The 24,453-nt window shown below is 38.9% G+C and overlaps 1 protein-coding gene across 1 annotated transcript in view; it reads right to left on the bottom strand.

Annotated features, from left to right (window-relative positions):
* The window catches only part of TENM3 (teneurin transmembrane protein 3), a 601,855-nt gene that overhangs the window by 430,477 nt on the left and 146,925 nt on the right, over positions 1 to 24,453 (bottom strand). Inside the window, exon 2 of the mRNA XM_064585705.1 lies at positions 10,252 to 10,558. Coding sequence (XP_064441775.1) covers positions 10,252 to 10,483 — 232 coding nt within the window. The 5' untranslated portion in view covers positions 10,484 to 10,558. The remainder of the gene's footprint in view (positions 1 to 10,251; positions 10,559 to 24,453) is intronic.

Raw genomic sequence — 24,453 nt, forward strand, 5'->3', positions numbered from 1 at the left:
GGTGGGAGTGCAGGAGCTGGGATCAGTTCCTGCCTTTCTCAGACCAACAGGAAAACAGATCACCTTTCCATGTATTTACTGACCACTTGAGTTTGTTCTTCGGCGAGCCGTATATTCATGCCATTTTCCCATTGGATTGTTTGTCTTTCTGTTTCCAATTTGTAAAAGTTACTCTTAGTATATTATGTATATAGACCTTACATCTGTCACAGAATTGTAAACACACGTCCCAATAATAATTTTGTTTATGGTATTTTCATTTACATACAGAAGGTTTTAAATAAAAAAAAAGTAATCATTTAAGCTTTTCTTCCTGGGTTTTCTGTTTCTATTAGAATGGTCTCCCCTATTTTCGAGGTGTACGTGTGATCTCTGGGGCAGGCCGTGTGGATTCACAACCACTTTTTCCTTGCCTTCCTCTGTTATAAAAGCTGGAAAGCAAAAATAGTAAATGTTCCCTCTTCTCACGCAGCTAAGCGTAGCCAAGTATAACAGTTCTGAAAAAAGAGATGTAGGAAGACGTCTCTGGGGAATAAAAAGAAACAGTCCAGAGTAGGGAAGGCCTTCTCCCCTTTGCTTTTATCCTGTTTCAGCCAGGAATATGAAAATGCAGCAAACATCTGGGGCTCCACAGGACAAAGGCCACACGCTAAGGATGGCAGAGCAAACAAAGACAGAAGGAACCTGGGTCCTTGATGGCATCTTCGGACCTGAACAGTCTACCTCTGGACTTCTTGTTTTGTCAGGAAATAATTAATTGTTAGATGTTTAAGCCATTGTTTTGGGAGCTTCCTGCTACTCTCAGATCAAGTCATTCCTCCTTTATTCTATCTTTCAAATTAACTTCTAGAATTTTTTTTTTTTTGCTTTACTTTTTACATTTGTCTTTAATCCATCTTATTTTTGAATATGCTGAGAGATATGGGTCCAATTTTATATCCTTCCAGATGGATAACCAGTTGTGCCAGAACCATTTATCAAATCCCACTGAATAGAAAAACCATTTTCTGTTTTATGCTAAATTTCCCCATATACTAGGATCTATTTCTGAAATTTTAGTCTTTTGCACTGACTGACTTGCCTTTATTTATGCCAATATCATATAGATGTGATTACAGTGGCTTCATAGCATTTTATTTTTATTTTTTTAAGATTTTTCATTTATTTATTTGAGAGAGAGAGAATGAGAGAGAGCACATGAGAGGGGGGAGGGGCAGAGGGAGAAGCAGGCTCCTCGCTGAGCAGGGAGCCCCATGTGGGACTCAATCCCGGGACTTCAGGATCATGACCCGAGCCAAAGGCAGATGCTTAACGACTGAGCCACCCAGGCGCCCCAACATTATGTTTTTTTTTTTTTTTTAAGATTTTATTTATTTATTTGAGACAGAGAGAATAAGAGAGAGAGAGAGAGAGAACACATGAGGGGGGGAAGGGTCCGAGGGAGAAGCAGGCTCCCTGCTGAGCAGGGAGCCCAATGAGGGACTCGATCCAGGGACTCCAGGATCATGACCTGAGCCGAAGGCAGTCGCTCAACCAACTGAGCCACCCAGGCGCCCGCTTCATAGCATTTTAAAAAAAGATATATGTTAAGGCCATTTTATCCTCATTATTTGCCTTTTAAATATATTTTTGGCTATTTCCAGATTTATTCCTCCATGTGAACTTTAAGACTCCATTCTCCAATTAAAAACAAACCTTGACCTCCACACATTTATTTTGGGAGAAGTGAGAGTCTTATGATATCAATCTTCCCATCTAAAAACATTGACTGTCTTCCCATTTATTCGGATCTTGTTTTATGTCTTCCAATAACATTTTATAGATTCCTTCATATTAGGTCCCATACCACTCTTATAAAATTTATTCCAAAGAGGTTTATAGTGTTTGTTGCTATTGGGATAGGAAGTTTTTTTCTGACTTCCAATCTAGCCAATTGTTACTTAATAATTACTTAAAAATAGTATTTAACATGCACCGGACATTATTCTAAGCAGTTTACATATATTAACTCATTTCATTCTCAACAAACTATAGATTGAACAGAGAAATTAAGTAATTGGCCCAAGCCAGTTGCTTGGCCAAGATTAAGTCACTTGGCCAAGATCAGGTCACTTGCCACTTGGCTAATGAATGGCAGATCTGGGGCTCAAACACAGATCACCTAGATCAGAATCTATACTCTTAACTACCATCCTACATTACCTATGATGTCTATATATTTATCCTGTATTCCTCCAGGTACCTTGCTTCAAACTATATATTTTTTAACTTCTAGAGACACATAGTTTTTGTATGTATACAATTGATATATAATTAATAGAAGTGCTGATTTTAACTTTTTCCAAAATATAAATCAATTATTTTTCTTCTCTTACTGCAATTGCTAAAACATCTAAAACAATTTTGAATTTTGATTGTGGGAGAGTAGGTGAGCCTTTCTCATGTTCCTGATTTTAGTTCAAATGGTCCTAGGATCTCACCAATTAGAATACTGTTTAATTTTTTTTTGATGATCTGATCATCTTATTTATGACTAAGATATTTAAATGTTTTTATTCTTGTTTTACTTAGTGAGTTTTATTTTAATAAGGAATGGTTTCTAAATTTTATTCCAAACCTTTTCATCATTTATTGATAAGGTAATGTTTTTCTACTTTGGTTTATTAATCTAATTATTTTAATAGACTTCCTAACATTGAAAAATCCTCACATTATACCAAGGATTAGTAACTACTTGGTTATTAATTTGGCCTAGACTATTACCCTTTTCATACATTGCTAGATTCTTACATGCGAATAGTTATATAGACTAATTTTTACACATATATTGAGAAGTAATTTTGTTCTAGATAGACTCTTATATACTATTTTAATCAAGTTAGTATTAAGGTTATTAAGGTTATACCAGCTTCATAATGTGAATTTCAGTACTTTCAATCTTTTGGGTGTTTATGTTTGGTGTTAAATAGCTTTTTGAACCTTGGATTGAGCTACACTTTAAAGGTTTTGTAAAATTTACCTAGAACAGAAATTTCACCAGAAGGAACTCTTTCCTGGGTAATGGTGCCCTTTCAGCAACTTTTTAAATCTCTTCTGAGGTAATTGGTCTTGTTGAGTTCTCTCCATTGTTTTGAAATAACTTGGGGTCAATCATATTTTGCTAAGAAAAAATAAATTCCTCTAGATTTAAACTGTTGTGTGGAGCAGTCCCTTTTAGTTGTTACGCAGTCTTCAGTATCTCTATTTTTGTTCTCATTATTTTTTAATTGGGATCATCTGGGGCTTTCTATTTCCTTGGTCTTTTTAAAGAATCAGCTTTTTTGTTTGTTCTTAATTTCAGTTTTGTCTTGATTATCTCCCACCTCCATTTCCTTTGGTTTATTTTTCTGATATTTTACTCATTTCTTAGGATGTATAGCAAATTCCTGTTTGTTGGTCTTTGTTCTTTAAATATATTCCTTCACAACATATTTTTCCTATTATTATGGCTTTCTCTGTCTCCTATAAAAAAGCAGAACTTTTTTTTCCTTGCTTTCCATTGTTTCTTATCAAAATCTAGGGTTGCCATAATGCATGGAAGGAAAGAGCTTTTGTTTATTTTTTGGTTATTTATTTCAAATTTTACTGAATTATAAGATCAAATGTTTTGACTTATAAAGTCTCTACTTTTCTGATGTTTTTAAATGTTTCTTTTTGTGGCTAAATGCACAATCGGTTTCTGCATTCTATGGAATTATGAAAATTCATATCCCTTCCATCTCCTGGTTATAAATGTCTGTACATATATCTTAGCTGAAAATTTTTATTAATATTATATAATTGCTCCCTTATTTTTGTCTTTTAGATCTGATGCTGAAGGAGGTGAACCAAAATATCCCTCAATAAATGTATTTTAACAACCATTTTTTTCTAATACTTCTTGCTTTATAAACTTAGCTACTACTTGTTTAATGTGTGCAGTTGAAGAGTATTCATCCTTCTGTCTTTTATCATTTGATTTATCGTCCTCTTTATCTTGTTTAGTGTTTCTAATAGTAAATTCTGCTGTTCCTAATATTATTACTGCCATTCTTGCTTTCCTTTTGTTTTTGTTGGTATTTACCTGATACTTCTTTATCCATCTCTTTATTCTCAACCATTCTTTTACCATTTTAAGTCCATTTATTATAAATGCCAATAACTTATAAACCAACGGAATAGTTCTGTTTGTGTCAAAATTCAGCATATTTACATTTCATGTAATATGTAATATAGTAGATTTGCCTTCTTTCATCTTGTTTTATGGTTATTCATGATTGTACTTGCTTTCTCTTTTTCCTTGGAGCGGTTTCTGCTAAATTGATCAGATTGCTATTCATTCCTTTTCCCCTCTTGCTAATTAGGTAGGTCTATTGTGCTTTTCTCATTCCTCTAATGATTACCTCCCTTTCCTGACATTCATATTCAAATACATGTTTTTCCTTATTATATGAATGCAAGGTAGCAATTATCTTCCTCCATTAAAACTCTATTCCATGACTGTTTCCCCCTCTCCCTCTTTAGGTGAGATTTTGGAACACGTTTACTTTCCTCCAGCTACTGGATATTGCTGAGATAAGTGATCAGTTTTAGCTCGAGCCTTTTTTTAAGGTCTCCCTTGTAATGCTTTGTATACATTTCCAGTTGCTCTGCCATCATCATTTGGCAATTATCCACATATGTACTGCGAAGTTGACTGCTCATCACTGTTTCCTCTCCTCTTCATGGGCTGTGATTCTGATTCAGTCAGTATTGCTTTCTTGACTACTTCCTTCGATGGTGTACATTGCTGATACGGTCTTTGCAGGTCCCTAACTATCTTGCACTTTCTCTGAGAGATGAGTGATGTCTTCCCTGCATAGAGAATCCCTGGGCTGTGGTTCTTTTCTCTTCGTAGATGGTATTGTATTGTCTTCTACTTTCATTGTTGTAGATGAGAAATTCATTAATCTTTTTGTTTCTTTTTTTTTTTTTTAAGGTTTTCATTTATTTATTTGACAGATAGAGACATAGCGAGAGAGGGAACACAAGCAGGGGGAGTGGGAGAGGGAGAAGTAGGCTTCCCGCCTAGCAGGGAGCCTGATGCGGGGCTCAATCCCAGGACCCTGAGATCATGACCTGAGCCAAAGGCAGATGCTTAACAACTGAGCCACCCAGGTGCCCCATCTTTTTGTTTCTTTTGTAAGCAACAAGAAAAGTAACTTGTTTTTCTCCATAGAATCTTATAAAATATCTTTTTCTCAAAAGTCACAAAATTTCTCTAGGATGGGCTTAGGGGTGTGTGTATGTGTACACGTGTTTTTTTTTTTTTTTTTTAATTTTACCTGGAACTTTGTTTCTTGTTTTGAGTTGTTTATTCTACTTGTTCTTCAAAACTATTAATTTGGATTTCATTGATGAGCAAATAATCTTCTTCAACGAATCTATTACATTTTTTCATTTGTAAATGATGGCTTCCGCCCTCCTCCCACCCCAGCATTTGGTGGTTATTGTCAGTTTTGCTGTTGCTGCCTTTTTCCATACTTAGATTTCTGTGAGCGCTCTTCTACTTTTTTGTTTGGGTTCAAGTTCTCCTCTTCTATCTCCATTGCTCATTTTCATTAGCAGCTTCCTGATTTGTTTGTCTTGCCTTGCATCCTATCCCACTTCCTGCCTTTTGGTGCCATTAAGCACGTTGTGGCTTTCCTGGGGTGCCTTAGCAGTAAGTCCTATTAGACTCTAGAGACAAATCTTTCTCCTCCCTGTTTCCTTGTCTGGCACTCTCACAATATCAGAGTGGAGACAATGCATCTGCTTGGGTTCCCCAGCTCCTGAGGGACCAAGGACACCAGCTGCAACCTTCACTCCCGGAAGGACCGTGGAGAGGGAGATCAGCCTCTTTGCTGCCACGAAGTCACAGCTTTCTTTCTGATCTTCACCCCAGGGCTGCACCCCCATTCTGAGCTCTCATCTGACCCAAAGGGAAAAACTGCCCGCATGAGCTTTGTCCTTCAGGGCCCTGTAGAATTCTAGATCTCCCTTGCACCCTGGATCACCGCTCAGCTCGGAGGAGGTAAGGAGTTGGCTAGGGGATGGGCAGATGAGGCATTATTCAAGCCCCCATAGGGCCGGAATCCTGGACACATATTTACAGGAAAACTTGGATTCCTCCTCTAATGTGCTTTTGTTTCACAAAAGGGAGTTATTCTTGGTAAGGAGGAATATTTGTAGAAAAGATGGACTCAGGATGCAGCCCATTAAGGAGGTGCAGCAGTGAAAAATCAGGGTCTGTGGGATCTACTACACTTGAACTGGTCTTAGACCAGCAATGCGATGAGGGGAGAAGCCTAAGCCATGTTTCTGAGAGCCGGGGGCAGGGGTGCTACTGACAAGGGAAGCAGGGAGAGAAGGCAAATCCCAGAGCAGTGGAAAGGAAAAAAGAGTTTCTAGGGCCGGAAGCAAGCTGTCAGGGAAGACTTGCACTGAGCCACACTTAGACATCAACGAGTGCCTATCTTTGTCAACCTGCCCTCCTGCTTCCCTTTCCTACTTTGCAAATTTATGTTCTGTTTTGATGTCAGGTATGTATAAATACAGACATAATGTTATCTGTTGTTCAAATTTAAAAACGGATGACCTTCCTCCCCATTGCCATTCTATAAGTGAAGAGTAAATGGCGGTCTTTTCATTTTAAAATTCTGCAATTCACCACCCAACACCGATGACTGACTGACTGGTAAACGTTTTTGGGTGAAGACTGTCTCAGAGTTGTTCTTTTCAGGCTCATGGTTCTGGGGAACAAAAGCGTTCTGATTTCCAGACATCACCTTGTTTCAAAAGTCACCCTCACGGCCAATATTCCTTGTTGGACTTGATAAGCATTTTCATTTGGTTAAGGACACTACAAACAATGTATATAGTGCAGAGAAAAAAAAAAAAGATCTCTTATTTTATCATTTCTCTAAAACTGTGGGATGATCTTCTGCAGCTGTTTTGTGAGAAATGTGTCTCAGACCTGACAGGATAAATTCTCTTCAAAGATGAATCAAAGAAAATAGTATCCAAGAATGCAAAACAAGCCATTGTTACCCTAACCCCATCACACCTACAGAGTTCCACAGCTGCTAAAAGAACAACTATTTCCATCACCTAATAAACCACATGAAGAGACTGAAAAAAAAAGAGACAGAGAGACCTTTGTGAGATCCAGTCAGATTACACACTATTGTGAAAACGAAATCATCCCCAGCTTTATGGCATCTAAATAGAACATGTAATTAACGAGAGTCACCTGCCCGTCAGGAAAGCCACAAAAAAATGATTAAAATCAAGTTTGATGACAGGCCACAAAATTGGTCAAGAAACATAAAAACATTGTGTTTCTAGATTTGAATTCTCCACGTAATTGCATTAACAGGGGTCTCTACTTAGCCCTTCCTCCGGCTGGAGCGGCTTTTCCCGTGTCATTCAAAGAATCAGGGGATGGAGAATTGACAACTTGTTTTAAAACTCCACGGACAAGCTAAATGAGCATGATTCTTTGGAATTGTTTCAAATATCTCTGGCTACTCGTAATATTTTTTCATCTTTCATTTTTATTATGTGCATGATGTCAGGAGCTGTGGCAGGAAGCACATTTTGTCAATTAAATAATTAATCCCACAGCATAATAGTCAGTGAGGAAAAATTGACATTTGTCAGGTTCAAAAAAAATGAAAGCCTGGGAGGATTTTGCATTAGGCTTGCTTGAGAAACACATAATCTGATCGCAGACTCTCCTTAGTCATTGCTCTGCTACATTTACTGCTCCAGCCCCGCACATTCCCTGTATCAAACCACGGGAGAGAGAAAGTATCTGCAGCATCACCCTCTCCCTCATCCTCATCCCACCTGGTCACAATGAATCCTATCAGTTTTATTTCCTAAAGATGTCTCCCCATTTCTCTCTATCCACACCAGCCAAACTGGCCAAAATTAACACCGCTCAAGGAAAGGGCGATTCTTACATGGAATTGCCCGTTTTCTGCTGTGGTCCCTGCCCAGAGGTTGGAAGCCGAGCCCTAGGGGTGGACCGGCCCGGGTTCGAGTCCCAGCTCAGCTGTGGCCGGCCGCGGGATGTGAGACCTCTCCATCTGGGAAAGAAGGGCGCTACTGGCCAACTGCAGCCCCCCCCCCACCCACACACGCACCCCGTGACTGGGGAGGGTTAGCTGATTGTGCACATAACCTGATTAGCGCCCTGACTGGAGCCTACTAAGGAATCAGTGCATGTTGGCTATAAACAGTAGTACATTCCATTTATGTTTTTAATATGACCTGATTTATGGACATGTCAGGTGGACTGCGGCACTGTCAGACTCTCGCTTTTCCTTTCTCTTCTGCCTTGAAACCTCTTCTCCTTCCTCCATTCAGTGGCTCCTGACCAGGGGCCTCCTTCTGCTCTTTGCTCACTCTCCCTTTCCTCTGCCCCCTTTCTTTCTCCCCTCCTTGGCTGGTGAGAAGCTGAGTAATCGTCCTCTTTGGTCCCCTAAGAGCTTCGGTTCCAGGGTTCCTACAGATGGTACTGCCATGTCACCCACAACAGTCTGAGCTGGATTAGCGCTGCCTAGGAGGTGAAAATTTCAGCTCGCTATTTTTAACCCGTTTAAGCATCCTCTGTGCTGCCAAAACTAAATGCTTGCTTGGGGTGGAGATGAGCCTCCTCCACGCATCACACCACATGTGCGGGTTTTTTTTTTTTTTTTTCCTTTAAATGGTATTCCACAATGTCTTTTTTTTTTTTTTTTCAAGAGGGCACTAAGCAGTTGTTTTTGTTACAAAAAGCAAGGCTTCACACTGGGTTCAGATTGCATGCATTTCACAGTACCTATGATTTTTTAAATTGGTGAAAAAATGTGCCCTGATAATCTATATCAGCTGTGTAGACAATACGAAAGAAAACAATTGGGTTGGGAATTATAAGACCTTGTACAATGACTTAAAGTCCCTTGACTGACCCAGAGAATGTATCCCAAATATATGTTTTAGATCTTCCCTTAAAAACTGGATTAAAAAATGTTAAGCTACTTTGTCCCCTTTCATAAACTATGATACTTGTAATATTCGTAAGACATGCTTTAGGGACAAAAAAAGTCTCTCTTCAGCAAGTCAGATGAGTCTTCTTTGAGGTAAACTGGTTTGGGTGAGTGAACGCTGTTCCAATCTAGTTAGGATGGCTCTTTCCACAAGGTAGAGAAGAAAAGAACCATGGAAAATTTCCAAACTTTTGAATGATTTATTGCTTTATTACTTTTTCTTAAATTTGTTCCTGCTCAATATCAAACTGTTAGTCACACTGTTTGTAAGGTGACTGGAAAAGAATGAAGATATTCTTTACATTTGAAGTTTAATTTGTTTTTCCTCATCTCCTGATTAAATTAGCTAAGGGATGCTAAGTTCTATGCAAATTGACTAAGCAATACAAATGTAAGAGGATTTTATTTTTACTAGGAGTAATCTTGCCCCCATTTCAAAAATGTATTAGAAGAAACAAAATAGAACTACAGATGCCAAGTTTAAAATAAGCTATTGTCTGAAAGCGTGGAAATTGGTAGGTTTAAGATTGTGAAGTAGTTACAGAAGTCATTATGCCGCGGGTAGAATATGCAGGCAGCAAACAGAGCATAAAAATGTTCAACAAATACATGCGAATGACAAAACCACCATGGATTACATTATGAGAAGCAAGGATGTTTTAGGTGTAACTTTAATGTTCTAGATTGCCTGCCAGAGAGAAAACTGAACCCTCCCATAGCAGGTTCTTGTCTTTATAGACAGGTTGCATGGATCATGAGATTATTCAGAATAAGGATTCTTACTTTCTAATGAGGGTAACAGGGCTTTTCTCACCACTGTTCCTTTTCCCTCGCATCAGTTCTAACTGTAGGAACAATGCCTGTGAGCACCTTCATGAGCCAGTGAGGTAGCCCAAGAGACCTGGGTGTCCGGTTTATGCACACACAGTGGCCATGTGCAGAATCGCGAAGCTCACACACAAACTGCGTACTGTGATTCTACATGTGTCGGTCCCCTTATCTGGAGTCAGTGGGCCTGTAGGTGGCTTTCTACCTTTACTCTGGAATACGATGTGACCATCTCATATCTCAAAAATCTGAATCAGAGTGATAGGCATCAGACTTGGAGCGGGGAGAAAAAGTGACACCTACAAGTTGGCACCATTTGAGCATGCCATGTTTTATGAGAACCATGACCTACCTTGTCTGGTGTATTCGTCTGCCTCTCTGTGAACCAAATCCTTTACTCTGTTTCCGTAAAGCAGCCGTGAGGAATCGTGATCAAAAGCTTTCAAGGTTTCACTGGAACTGTAAGACTTCTGTGTAGGTACCCTACACTCCTCATTGTCCGCTGAGGAATTTGTATACCGCCGTTCTTTCTCTCGTCTGCTCTTGGTCAGCGAGCAGTAAGGCCTACGTTCTTTCACATCCATACTTCATTCCTTCTGGGCGCACATCAGTCCAGCTTGGCACAGATTACACTCAGGGTTCAGCTCTCATTGGCCTCTCTGTGAAGATAAAAGGTTTGCATAATGTCAGCATAACATTCATCTAAAAACGGACTGCCTTACATCCTTCTCAATCTGGAAAATGGTGGAAAGTAATATTATCGCCTGTCTAGAAAACTTGCTTTCAACAACAACAAAAAAATGAAAATTTGTGAAATCACTGTAAAATATCCAGTATTACCAGGAAGTGAGGCATACTTTCTGTTACTGAGAGTTAAGGATGCTTGTTTAAGGTTATAGTACCTTAGTACTATAGTACTGATTTTTCACATTAATAAAAAAAAATTAAGCCACGATCAAATTTCACTACAGAAGCCAGCTCAAAGTTGGCCTCAATATGTTTGTTAAATTTTCCACAATGGGACAATTTTCTCTCACAGCATTTTCTCCATTCACAAATAAATTCCCTTTCTTTTTCTTACAAAAATTAAACTATTTTATTTCTTTTGATTTTTTTTTTAAGGGCAGGAGCAAATTGGGAGCTTCTTGGAAGTGAAATTTTGTCAAATACATTGAACATTTTATTAATTTTTGCAAAGACTTTTTCTTCTGTCGGCACAATTTTCATGTTTTAAGGACCTAAAGGTCTTCAACCATGGAAAAAGCAGATCCTTCTCTCCTTCTCCTCTCCTAAAAATGCATTTTCCTCTCTAGAAAATGAATTTAATCTGTGCTATCCCAGGGGTGCCTGGGTAGCTCAGTCGGTTAAGTGTCGGCCTTGGCCTCAGGTCATGATCCCAGGGTCCTGGGATCGAGTCCCGCACAGGGCTCCCTGCTCAGCGGAGAGTCTGCTTCTCTGCCTTCCCCTACTCCCTGCCTTCCTGCGTGCGGGTGTGTGTGCTCTCTCTCTCTCAAATAAATACATAAAATCTTAAAAAAAAAGTGCTATTCTTATTTTAAGGCAATTCAAGTGGCTAATTTGATGGGGTAGTTTTTACAACTGCCAGAGGCAAAATTAAGTTAGAAGGAGCAAGGCGAATTATGTTTCTTTGCTTAGCAACTGTTTCTTCCTGATTTTGCTCAATGGACAGGGGTAAAAGTGACTGGGCCTAAGGAGGGATGGCTGCCCAGGACTAATCAGCTTTCATTTTTTAATTTTTTTTGAAGTTTATTTATTTATTTATGTAATCTCTACACCCAATGTGGGGCTTGAACTCAAGGCCCCGAGATCAAGAGTCACTCTCCTCTGACAGAGCCAGCCAGGCATGCTTAATCTGCACTTTAAATGATCCTCCGTTGTCTTTACTCTTTCTCATTTGATCTTTCTCTTAAATCTGAAGGTCCCCAAAGGCCTTCTGTGTTTGCTCCCACTCCACTCCTTCTTTCCTAAATTCACTTTTTATTGGAGTGATTCCATAATCAACTTGAGACAAATGATTTCTGGTGGCCCCAGATCTTCTCTTGGTTCCACATCCTTAGGGCTGTGACTTCTTCTTAGATATTTTCTCCCATGGAGAATCCCTTTCCCAAGGAATCTCTCCCTCTCTCTTGATCTTTGGCTCTCATTATACACATCACACCTCTCTTTAATGTGCTTTCAACATGGCGTCATGGTGCTGACTCGGACTCTCTCACATCGGCTCAGTTTACATCTACGCTGTCAGCAACCCTCTGTTCTGTCTGAGCAACATTATGACTCCTCTACCTTTCACTTTCTAACTTCTGCCTTCCATACAGCTATAAGGAGAGTGGTGAAATTCTGAGCTGGAATGATCACAGAGTTCCAGAGCCTATGCTTAGAAAATCTGGATGGCTCCTCTTGCTATCTCTTGAACCAAATTGTATCTTCTCCTATCCCTACTGCCCATGAAGGGTTATCTCACATGGGCTTCCACATTTCCCTGCTACCGAACTGAGCTGGGCTGTTAAAAGTAGTTGCTAATATTTACCTTGGCTGTTGAAACACATCTTGAACCCCCTACCCTTTTCTGATTTTCCATGAATCTGATTAAATAAAAAAAAAATTACATTTTTTCACTGACCCCTTCTGATTCATTACCCCATTATTCTCTTTACAAATTCTTCCAAACGCTCTTTTTTTTTAAAGATTATATTTATTTATTTGAGATGGAGCAAGAGAGAGAGAGAGAGAGCACAAGCAGGGGAAGCAGCAGAGGGAGAGGGAGAAGCAGACTCACCGCTGAGCAGGGAGCCCGATGCGGGGCTCGATCCCAGGACCCCGGGATCATGACCTGAGCCGAAGGCAGATGCTTAACCGACTGAGCCACCCAGGTGCCCCCCAAACGCTCTTAATAGAAATTGAATTTCTCTTATTGTAGCTGTCCTTTGAATTTAAGATAATAAATAATTTCAAGATACTGTAACAGGACATATTTTTATATGACATGTTTAAAATAACACAGCAATTCACTCTCTTTATTCCGGGGAAAACAAAAGTTACTTTAGGTCAATATTTATTGAATGACTATTATGTATTCGGCTCTCTTCCACATACTGAAGACATACCATTAAATAAAACAATGTCCCTGCCCTCATGGAGCCTACCTTTTGTGGAGGGGAATCAGGTACATTCTTTCCAATAGAGTGAATGTGTATGTCTGAGTTCAAGAAAAATCTTGTTTCCATAGTGATCTCAATCTCTTTGGAGAAAAGGCCGTATCAACTCTCATAACTAAATGATTATCAAAAAGCTTTCAGCTGGCCAGATAAATATCATAATTCAAGCATTTTTAGTAATAGAACTTTGGATTTGAAATTATTACAAAAGCTCCAGTTCTTGCCTTGAGTTGACATCTATTTTAAAATAAGTGCTTCTATATATATACACATATGTATGCATCTTTATGCTTTAAAAATGGACTGATTGAAGCAAGAAGAAATTGTTTCTTTGTTTTTTTTTTTTTTTCCTCCACTGCAGTTTTGCTTCAGCAAATTAGACCAGGCACTGGTAAACTCTAGTACCTCAGCCAAATCTGACCCATCACCTGTTTCTGTAAATAAAGCTTTATTGGAACACAGCACATGTATTTATGTACGTATTGTCCTTGGCTGTGTTCACGCTACAAAGACAGAGTTGATGGTTGCAACTGAGACTGTAGTGAACTGAATGTGTCTCCCAAAAAGATACATCGAAGTTTTAACCCCTAGTACCTGTCTGTGAATGTGACCTTATGGTCTTTGTAGTGGCAATCAAGTTAAGATGAGGTTATATTGCATTAGGGTGGGTCCTAAATCTAATGACTGGTGTCTTTCTAAGAGACGGGAGAAGGAGATTTGGATACAGAGATGTACAGACAAACAGGAGAGTAGACCATGTGAGGACAGAGGTGGGGGTTGAGTGATGTAGTTATAAGCCAAGGAACACCTAGGGTTGTGAGCCAATGGCAGAAGCTAGGAGAGAGGCATAGAACAGATTCTTCCCAAGAACTTCAGAGAAAGCATGGCACTGCCCATACCTTCATTTTCATACTTCTTGCCTCCAGAACTGAAAAGATAAACTTCTGTTGTTTTCAGCCACTGAGTTTGTGGTAGTTTGTTACCACAGTCCTAGGAAACCAATGTAGAGACCTGATGGCCTGCAAAGTTTCAATTATTTCCTGTCTTGCTCTTACAGAAAAAATGATCATTCATATTTCCATTCTGTCTTTAATTGTCCCTTTGGATCTTAGAATGCAAAATGTGTTCTCTATTATACAACCCATGATACAGTATTACGATCTTGCAAATTAGATAATAAGCTCTTTAACGTGGTAATACAAATATATATCATCAATAGTAAAGATGCATCCCTATGGTGATGTTACCAATGTTTAAAAATCAGTATCAATAAAATGTTAATAAATGAGGAATAAAAAGATGATTTTAGGTATTCTTGAGCTTTATAGAATATCTCTAGCACCAAATATATGACTTTTATTTGTGAAGCAATTTTGAAATGCCATGATAGAGATATAGTATTCAAATATACCATCAAAGACAAAGACATTTTGATCTTAGCAATTCCAAACAATAAAAAGTCTTTTGCATCTGTCTCTCCATTTTTGTACATAGTTCAAACTCTTCAAGGATTTAATCTACACTGTAATGTTTTAACCACTATAATGCTTCTGATGGAAGTCAATGAGTTCAATATGACTTCAAAAGGCAGTTTTCTGCATTATCTTCTGCAGTCACAGCTAAGGATTTGAAGGTTAAAAAATGCAGCTGCTTAAGTAGGGCTAAATTGTTGAAGCACTTTGATGGTGATTGCACAGTCCTACACAGGAAAAGCATCACTGTGCACATATTCCACCTAAAGCATTTAGTGAACAGGATCTTAGCTGCAACGGTGGGCAAGGCATTTGAAAAAATAAGGAAAAACTATTAGAAATAAAGTTGACTCAAAAGTTCTGATTCAACTTGCTACAGCATGTATATAACAATATCAAACTGATCAAACTCAGTTACTAACCACAGCACACCTCTGGAAAATATAGCTGGTCTTAAAGCAAATTCCATTATTGGGTTATTAATTTTTTCTCAATTTTTTCTGCAAAGTATTTGATTGACTAAATGAATGGACAGGACACCAGATTTAGGGTAATCATATCATCTATTTCAGATATATTAGTTAAACCTGCTTTGAAACTTGGCCACAGAACTTAGCAACAGTCCTACATTGTTTCATAACATGTTCCTAATTCAAGAGAAACATTTTTTAATTGTACTTTTAGCATGTAATCTGATTTTAATTGGACTTAGTATATCTTTAAAACCCTTCAGCCAATGATTACAATGTATCAGGCTTATAACAAACATCCCCAGAATCATTTGTACTTCAAAAAATTCAATAAGCTTATGTGTCTATCTAGCAACTGAAATAAAAACAAATATTCAAGCCCAAAGGATTAAGTAACCTGTTGGTCAAATTCACTCATGCTCCCACTGTTAGTTATTTTCTGTAAGAATTACAAATTCCTGAATGTCACTTTGAATATCTTCTGCACAGATTGTCCTCCTACATTTATAATAGTTTGAAAAAGCTCACTCAAAAGAATAAGTGGACTTCAGAAAAACACTAATTTACTCAAACATGTTTTAGATTACAGATCTAAATTACGCTATTCATACACAATATCAAGAAAATTTTACCTTTTGTTATTCACAATTCATATTTTCCCTAATAAGTTAGTATTTATGATTTATTACCAGTTATGTTAATCAAACAGTAAGTACAACTTTGCCACACCATAAGAATCTCTAAGTGCTTCCTTTATTGAATAGCCAGATGAATGCCAATTGAGCAGAAGAGGAAATCAATTGCTATTGTTCATTTTAGAGGAAATCTTGTTTCCTGAGGCAAATTTACAAATCCAAGAATTAAAACAATTAAGGGCAAAAATAAAATTATATTATGATGAATTATTTGTAATGCTAAACCCAAGCACAACTAAAATTCGAGCTTACAGTTTTATTTATTTATTTATTTTTAAAGATTTTATTTATTTATTTGAGAGAGAGAGTGAGCGAGCGAGCGAGTGAGAGAGCACGGGATGGGGCAGGGAGGGTCAGAAGGAGAAGCAGACTCCCCACTGAGCAGGGAGCCTGATGCAGGACTCGATCCTGGAACTCTAGGATCATGAGCGGAAGGCAGTCGCTTAACCAACTGAGCCACCCAGGTGGCCCAAGCTTACAGTTTTAAATAGAAGAATACAAGTGAATTAAGATATCCTGTTTGAAGCACAAAGTTAAAACACAAACAAAACTGTGAAAGAAATATGGTGAAAGAGGAGTCTACTAGGAGTAACTAAAGTGATGCTTATTGAGAAGATACAGATACAGAAAAAAATAAATATGGTGAATAATTAATTAATGGTTGAGAAAGTTAAACCAAGGCAAGTTTCTTTCTTTCTCTCTCTTTCTTTCTTTTTTAAGATTTATTTATTTGAAAGAGAGACAGAGAAAGAGAGACAAAGAGAGAGTGAGTACAAGTAGGAGAAGGGGCAGAGAGAATCCTCAAGCAGACTCCCTGCTGAGCACCAACACAGGGCTTGAGCTTACAACCCTGAGATCATGACCTGACCCGAAATCAAGAGTTGGACGCTTAACCAACTGAGCTACCCAGGCACCCCAAGGCAAGTTTCTTTCTTTAAACATGACATTTGATAACAGTAGTAAATAAGAGAGCTGCATGGAGAAGAACTCTGGAAGATTGCCGAGGATCCTTCTTGAGAATTCAGCAGAGTACTGATCAGCACATGTGTGTGAGACTACAGTGGGCCAGAGAACAAGCAATTTGGAAGGATTATAACAGAGTTTCTCAACCTCAACATTACTGACATTTTATACAGAAAAATTCCTTTTTGTTGGGGCCTTATCCTATAGTAGGATGTTTAGCAGCACTCTTAGTCTCTATCCACTAGGTACCAGTAGCACTCCCAGTCATGACAATAAAAAATATCTTCAGACATCACCAAATGTCCCACGGGGGGAAAACTGCCCTTCTAAAGGACCACCAAATTACAGGAAACAGTATCCAGAGCTCACACAATGACAAGAGTCATGTATAGTCCCACTAGCCAGATTGAAAAAAACACAGAATTTATTAGGTAATGTACTCAGAAAGGTCTTGCCTCAGTTGTGGGGAATAATTTAGCACTAAACTAAACATGGTTTTGGTCTCATTTGAAGCCTTAAAAGCAAGACCAGAAAAGATGAAACTGTGTTCAAGTAGCTTAACTATTCCATAACAAAGCTGAAGAATATTACAGGAATACAAAAATACCCAGCAGTCAACAAGGTAAAATTCACAATGTCTGTCATACAATCAAAGATTTCTAACATGCCAAGAAGCAGGAAAATAATGAGGGGGAAAATCAGTCAACTGAAACTGACTCAGAACTGACACAGGTATTAGGATAGACAAGGACATGAAAACAGCTATTATAACTGAATTACATATGGTCAAGAAATTAAATGGAGACAGAGAAGATATAAAAAGGAGACCCAAGTCAAACTTCTAGAGATGAAACTACCATGTCTGAGACGAAAAATACAGTGGATGGGATGAATGGCAGATTCACATTGCTAAAGAGAAGGTAAATGGACTTAAAGATATAGTAATAGAAACTGAACAAAATGAAGCACAGAGAAAGAGAATAAATATATATATATAAATACGTCATCAGTGAGATGTGGGATTACTTTCAGTGATCAATACAGATACAGATGTAACTGGAGTCCCTGAAGGAGAAAACAGGAAGTGAACAGAAGAACTTTGGAGAAACAATAACTGAAAAATTCTCAAATTCAATAAACCCTATAAGGCTACAGATTCCCAGAAGCTCAGCAAACACCAAGCACAAGAAAGAGAAAGAAAATTATGCCAAGGCATTTGGTTGTAATCAAAATTATATATGTATATGAAAAAAAAACCCCACAACAAACAGTGATAAAGAGAAAGGCTTAAAAGCAGACCCAGAAAAAAAGCACATTACATACAGAGTTCCTTGTTGGAAGTAATGTGAGCAAGAAGACTAGGGTAACATCTTTAAAATGCTGAAAGGAAAAAAAATAAAAAACAAAAAACCTGTCATTCTAGAATTCTATAATCAATGAAAATATCTTTCAAAAATAAAGGCAAAATACCTATCTCTTCTAACGTACAAAAGTTGACCACTGGTAGACTCTCATTACAAGAAATGTAAAGGAAGCATTCTAGATGGAAGGAAAAGAACATCAGATAGAAATATGGATCCATGCAAAGGAAAGAACAGCACTCGGACGCGGCAGCTGTGTGGTTACATGTATGATATTTTTCTTATTGTTTAAATCTCTTTTAAAGATAGATGACTGGTTGCATAAAAATCGCAACAGTATATTGTGAATTTTGTAACAGAGGTGTAAGTAAAGTATATTGCAACAGCAGTGTAAAGGAAGGGAGGGGAGAAATAGTATACTATTGTAAGGTTTTTATACTATATGGGAAGTGGCAAAATATCATCTCAAGAGATACTGTGTTACATCAAAGGTGCATACTTTAAACCCTAAAGCAACCACTAAAATAAGAAAACTGAGAGTTGCAGCTAATAAGCCAACAAAACAAATAATGGAATTATAAAAACTGGAAGCATAAAAAATATGCAACTAATCCAAAGAAGGTAGGAGGAGAGGAACAAAGAATAGATGCGGCAAAACGAACACAAATAGCAAGTTGACAGACTTAAATCTAACAAGGCCAATAATCACATCAAATGTAAATGGTCTAAACACCCCACATGATGCAAAGATTTTCAGATTGGTTAAAAATTTTTTTTTTGTGCTGCTTCTAAGTAACATGCTTAAACATAAAGACACAAATAGGTGAAAAGTAAATGGATGGAAGGGGCGCCTGGGTGGCTCAGTCGTTGAGTGTCTGTCTTTGGCTCGGGTAATGATCTCGGGGTCCTGGGATCGAGCCCCGCATCAGGCTTCCTGCTCTGCGGGAAGCCTGCTTCTCCCTCTCCCACTCCCCCTGCTTGTGTTCCCTCTCTCACTGTGTCTCTCTCTGTCAAATAAATAAATAAAATCTTAAAAAAAAAAAAGTAAATGGGTGGAAAAAGAGGAACCTAAGCGTGGGGTGGATCTCCATGCATTAGTATAAAATTGTGCACAAGGACTAGTGTTCCTTCATTTTTTTATTCACTCGTCATACATGTCAAACACGGTGAGAGGCACTGGAAATGTAGAGATGAACAAGCCACAGTCTCTATCCTCTTTCAATTTGAGTGGGGAGATGGGGGCGGGGGGGGGTGTTAAATAATTAATCCCACAAATAAATATGCAATTAAAAGTGTAACAAAAACTGCAAAAAAATTGCAAGTTTTAAAGAGAGAGAACAGAAAGTGTGGTCTAATTGAGACTGGGAGCCAAAAGAAGACCTTTCTTGAATGACATTTAGGTGGAGGCCCATAGGATCAACAGGATTTAGCCTGGTCACAAGCATATGTGTCGCGGGAAAGGGGTTGACAGCCTAACAGGCCAGGCTGAGAGAGTAACCTGCTCCGACAAATGCATGCAGGCCGAGAACAGCTTGACAGGACAAATGCCAACAGGGCTGGGGCACAGTGAGTGAGGAGATGTGAGTCCAGAGGAAGCTTGCCGGCCGGGGCAGAGCCTCCTAACATAGGCTAAGCAGCCTCGCCCACAGTGCCTCAAAAATGGCCACCACTGCAGAGTTTGAAATGGGCCACTGACACGCTCAATCAGATTTACAGGGTGGAGAGCACAGAAGTCCAGGCAAGAGAATGCTAACTTGGACTAGGGGACCCAAGGGGACAGTGAAGATTTAGAGAAGCAGACAGATGTGAGAAATAGCCATGGCATCAGCAAGACTTGGGATGGGCTGAAACAAGAGTGAGGAAGAGGGAGGAGCTGAGAAGGACTGGCAGATTGCTGGCTTGAGCATTTGGTGGAGAGGGACGGTTCTGAGACACACAGAGAAGGCCATCCCTCATCACGACTCAATGCATGCTCCCAATCCATGCTTTTCTTTCATTGAAAACATGTATTAAGCCGTAATGTTTGGGAACTAGAAAGTACAGATAAGTGCCCCGCCTCCAAAAAAAACCACATTAAAATTACTACCCTCTTCACATTTTCGGCCTTCATCCATGTGTGTTTGTACATGTGTTTGTATGAATATATGTGTGTGTCATATAAATACATACATATAATATATGATCTTGTAACTCATTTCTACTTAACATTGTGAACAGTTTCATGTGAGTAAAGATATATTTATGTCTACTTTAAAAATAACAAATTGGAAGGTTACTGTTTTAAAACTCAAAATTATTCTCCATGCTTTATCATGGATAGCAAATATGCAAACTTAGAAAATGAAGCAAATAGGAATAATGTACTAAAATAGCTACTGAATAAGTGTGAATACCGGGAAATTTCTAATTGGAAAATATATAGAACAGTGCCTTAGGCTATAAGAAAAGTGGCTTAAACCTCATCAAATCATTAAAAATTCTTTTAAAATTATTTATATAGAGAAGGAAATAGAAACTGGAAAGGATCAAAAAAGAAAAAAATAGGGATAATGAGGCTAGTTCACTCAGTAATGTAAAGGAAGAATATTATTCTATGATTTAAAAACAAATAAAACAATTCACTTGTATAGTTTGAAATTAAAAGTGATTCTGTTTTTCCTATAACAACTATGGACAATAGGAATATAAGAGTAATATATATTAATACAGTTATGTGGTCTAGGGTCACAACTGCACCAGGAATGGTAGGGAGAAGGCCATAATCTCCATAATTCGAACAGATGGGGAAAGGCATTAGGATCCAATAAGGCTGAGCTAAATGCAGCTTTCCTACCTTACAGACCTTGCGGGTAAAGTGTAAATAGTATCTCTCAATTTGACTGCCCACCTGGATATCCATCATCAATTTAAGTATTTTTATGATGTTTTAAACCAGAACCCTGAATATAGAGGCCACAGCTGTATTCATCTGTGTTTCAGCATGAGCCAGGCCTCTGAAAATCTTGCCAGCAATTCTATCTGGTTCAGAGGAAAAATCCAGGAAACAGTTATGTGTCATGTAGATAATACTGTGTTATCCAAATGGCCTCAAGTATATACTGGGTTAAAACAAAAAACAAAAAACAACCAAAAAGATAACTTTGCTATCGCTCAATGTATTGTTCTGATTGAACTGGGTCACAGACTGTCATTCTACCTTCATATGAACATGCTCACCTCAGTGGACACACCAGCCACAGTTAAATACACAATAAAACCAAGAACCGCCATTTACAGAACATTTTTTTATGCTAGGTATTTTACGCATCGTATTTCTACTTTTAACAACAGCTCATCAAGTTCATGTGATTTATCAGTTTTATTGATGGGGAAATGTGGAAAATTAATAAAAAATTCCAAGTCAGACAACCAGCGCCTGGTGAAGCAGGCACTCATAGTCTCATACCCTGGTCTTCCATTCACTTCTTTGAAAAGTTGCCAAACTGTAAGTCCTGTGGAGCATCAACTCCAAATCCACACCTTTCATCATAATGAAAGAAAAATAAGCAAACCTTCTAGATGGCTGAACAACTACAGCTCATTATATCAGAGAAGTGACTCAAAAATGGGTATTACTGACCAGGTGACAGTTGGGAATGCTATGGAAAACTGGACAAGCTTCTTAAATGAAGAGCTAATATTCTTTCCTTAAGTGCTGAGCATATTCCTCACTTGAAGAGTGGACATAAAAGCTCCTTGATGAATTATTAATTTCAATCTTGATTATTTATTGAGTGCTTAAGATAGGCCAGGTGCTTTACATATATGACCTCACTTAATCCTCACAGCAAGTTTGTTAGCTTGCTACGTATTTTCACACGAGAGAACGAAGACCAGGGAGATTAACTGACTTGTCCAAGGTCACGGAGTCTGGAAGTAGCCGAGTGGAATTTGAACGTATTTCGGTGTAATTCCAGATCTGTACTCTTAAAGCACTCGACTGTACTTCCAAACCTTAGAACAAATGGGGGCTTTAAGCAGTCATAAAAACCAACAAATTTTTAAGAAGGTAAAACAAACAAAAAACACAGACGAAGAAAGAGAGGAGAGAGAAAGAGAAATGACAGCAGAGTTCGACAACTTGTGTCAGGATGCCAACAGATCCAGGATTAAGAAAGTCCGTGGAGGCTACCATGTTGAGAAGACCACGAAAAATAATTTGCAGAGATCACAGTACTGGAGAAGCAAAAGTAAAAGCCAAATGAAATTCACCGGAGGAGTAAGAAAGGTGGAAAATTCAAGACCAACTGGAAAAGATAAAATATATTGCACACATTTTCAAGCCTGTCTTCAAGGAAAGACAGTTAAGGAAGAAATAAATGATACCTTCCTAGGGTACTATGTGTTTCATAGGAGGACTCAGGCACTGTTCCCTTGGCTTGTCTCCCAGCCCCCATGGTTCAGTTCCCAGAGGAGGAGGCTCTCCTACATCACAGCCCATGTGGTCATATGGATTTTTTGGGCAAGCCTTGTATTTCTCTGCATAAACGCTTGCCTCTGATGTTGGTTTCCAGAGGTTGAGGTGAAGCAGACCCAGGTCCTGGGGTCGGGGACCTGCCTGCCAGGGATCTCAGGGATTGGTTGAGGAATGAACATGGGACCTGACTCAGGCCAATAAGGTTAGCTCAAGGACATGCACTGAAACTCCATGCCTACTCAAAACCAGCAAATGTGCAGTCGCTCGTATGGGAGGATGTAAACGTGGGTCTTGTGTACATTTTTGTCACCATGGGAGAAAGCGTGCCTGCCACTGAAGTCTGTGTAGAAGAAAAGAGACCTCAGAGAGAGCGAGAGAAATACAATTTTGAACCCACAAATTCTTACCCTGGGTGTTCCAACTAAAAAAATCGATACTACCACACCTGGGAGGACAGGTGTTTTGATCAGACAGATCTGGGTTAAAGTCTAGCTGCACAATTTACAACCTATGTGTCTTAGGACCTTAGGCAGGTTACTTAAACTCTCTGAGATGTAGTTTCCTGTATTTCCTTCTCTAAAAGACGTATGACATTATCTTTTTTAGGAAAGGATTACGAAGATGAAATGAGATAAAGTCTTAAAAGCATTTAGCGCTGTGACTGGCATATAATATAATGTCTGCTTGATAAGGGCCAGTTATCATAATTAAATTCCCAAACATTGTCCAGTGTCCAAGAATAGTGCCCAGTATGGTTAGGCTTTTCTGAGGAGGCTGGAACAGAGACAGTAAGAGCTCAGTGGTATGAACTTGAGAGCATGGGGTGATGCTCTCACTGTTGTGAAAACGGTATTTTGCTAAATGTTTGAAGGGAATTTGGGGTTTGAATTTTTATGAGCTTATTCCAAAATACTATACCATCCAATGAAGAAAAAAAAAATAATTCCCACACTGATAATTTCAAAATAACTCCATCTATATTTCTATAGATGGAGTTCTGAATGTTCTATATCACAAATGTCTATGTCTCAGTAGCAGAAAACAGTAGGCTAACACTGGAAAAACTTTCGAGGGGAGCAATGAAACTGATTAAGAGTCTTACGATTGAAAGAACTATGTGAGGTTTATTTTAGTAACAACTAGGTGGAGACCTGGTAACTACCCACAAGTACTTGGAGAATGAAGGCTAACTGCAGTTATTCATGGCTCTGGAACCCACAGGCAAAATTACTATAATAAACATATCCTCTGTCTGCTGCCCAGCAGATAGTTTTCATCTCAGTCTGAAAAGCACCAAACCAGCCAAATGGCACCTTCTTCACAGACCCCTGAGGAGCAGGAAATTCTGGGTCAGTGCTGGAGGTGAGATGCAACTTGGCATCTCCCTGTGGAGCGAGGAGGGAGATGTGGACAGAGATTCCTGAGATTCCTGAACCTCACTTCCTCCTTGAAGCGGGGAAGCTCTTGGGGGAGAGGTCAAATCCAGAATTGCTTCAGGGTTTCAAGGTAGCTTTGGGTTCAGTCCTTGTGTCCAGAGTGCCCAGAGAAGTAGGTACACCCTCTTAGCTTGCTATGGGTACCGTAGAGGCTGGGTCAGGTCTGGACTCAGCCTCTATGGGTGTGGGAAAAAGAACCAACATTTTTTTTTTTTTTTGAGAGAGAGAGAGTGAGCGAGCAAGAGCAGCTTGGGAGTGGGGGGGACAGAGAGGGAGAGAGAGAGGATCCCAAGCAGGCTCTAGGCTCAGCATGGAGCCCGCCGATGCCAGGCTCGACCTCATGACCCTGAAATCATGACCCGAGCTAAAATCAAGAGTTGAATACCAAACCGACTGAGCCACCCAGGTGCCCCAAGAAACCAACATTTTTATAACCTGTCTGGCAAGCACTTACCCTAGAAGATTCAATTCCTTAATATTTTTCTTCTTTGGTGTTTATTGTCTGTTTTTAAATACTTTTTTATT

The sequence above is a fragment of the Mirounga angustirostris genome, unplaced genomic scaffold, assembly GCF_029215605.1.
Source record: "Mirounga angustirostris isolate CCGP_5_RB_7025 unplaced genomic scaffold, mMirAng1.0.hap1 SCAF_2, whole genome shotgun sequence".
NCBI classification, from domain to species: domain Eukaryota; kingdom Metazoa; phylum Chordata; class Mammalia; order Carnivora; family Phocidae; genus Mirounga; species Mirounga angustirostris.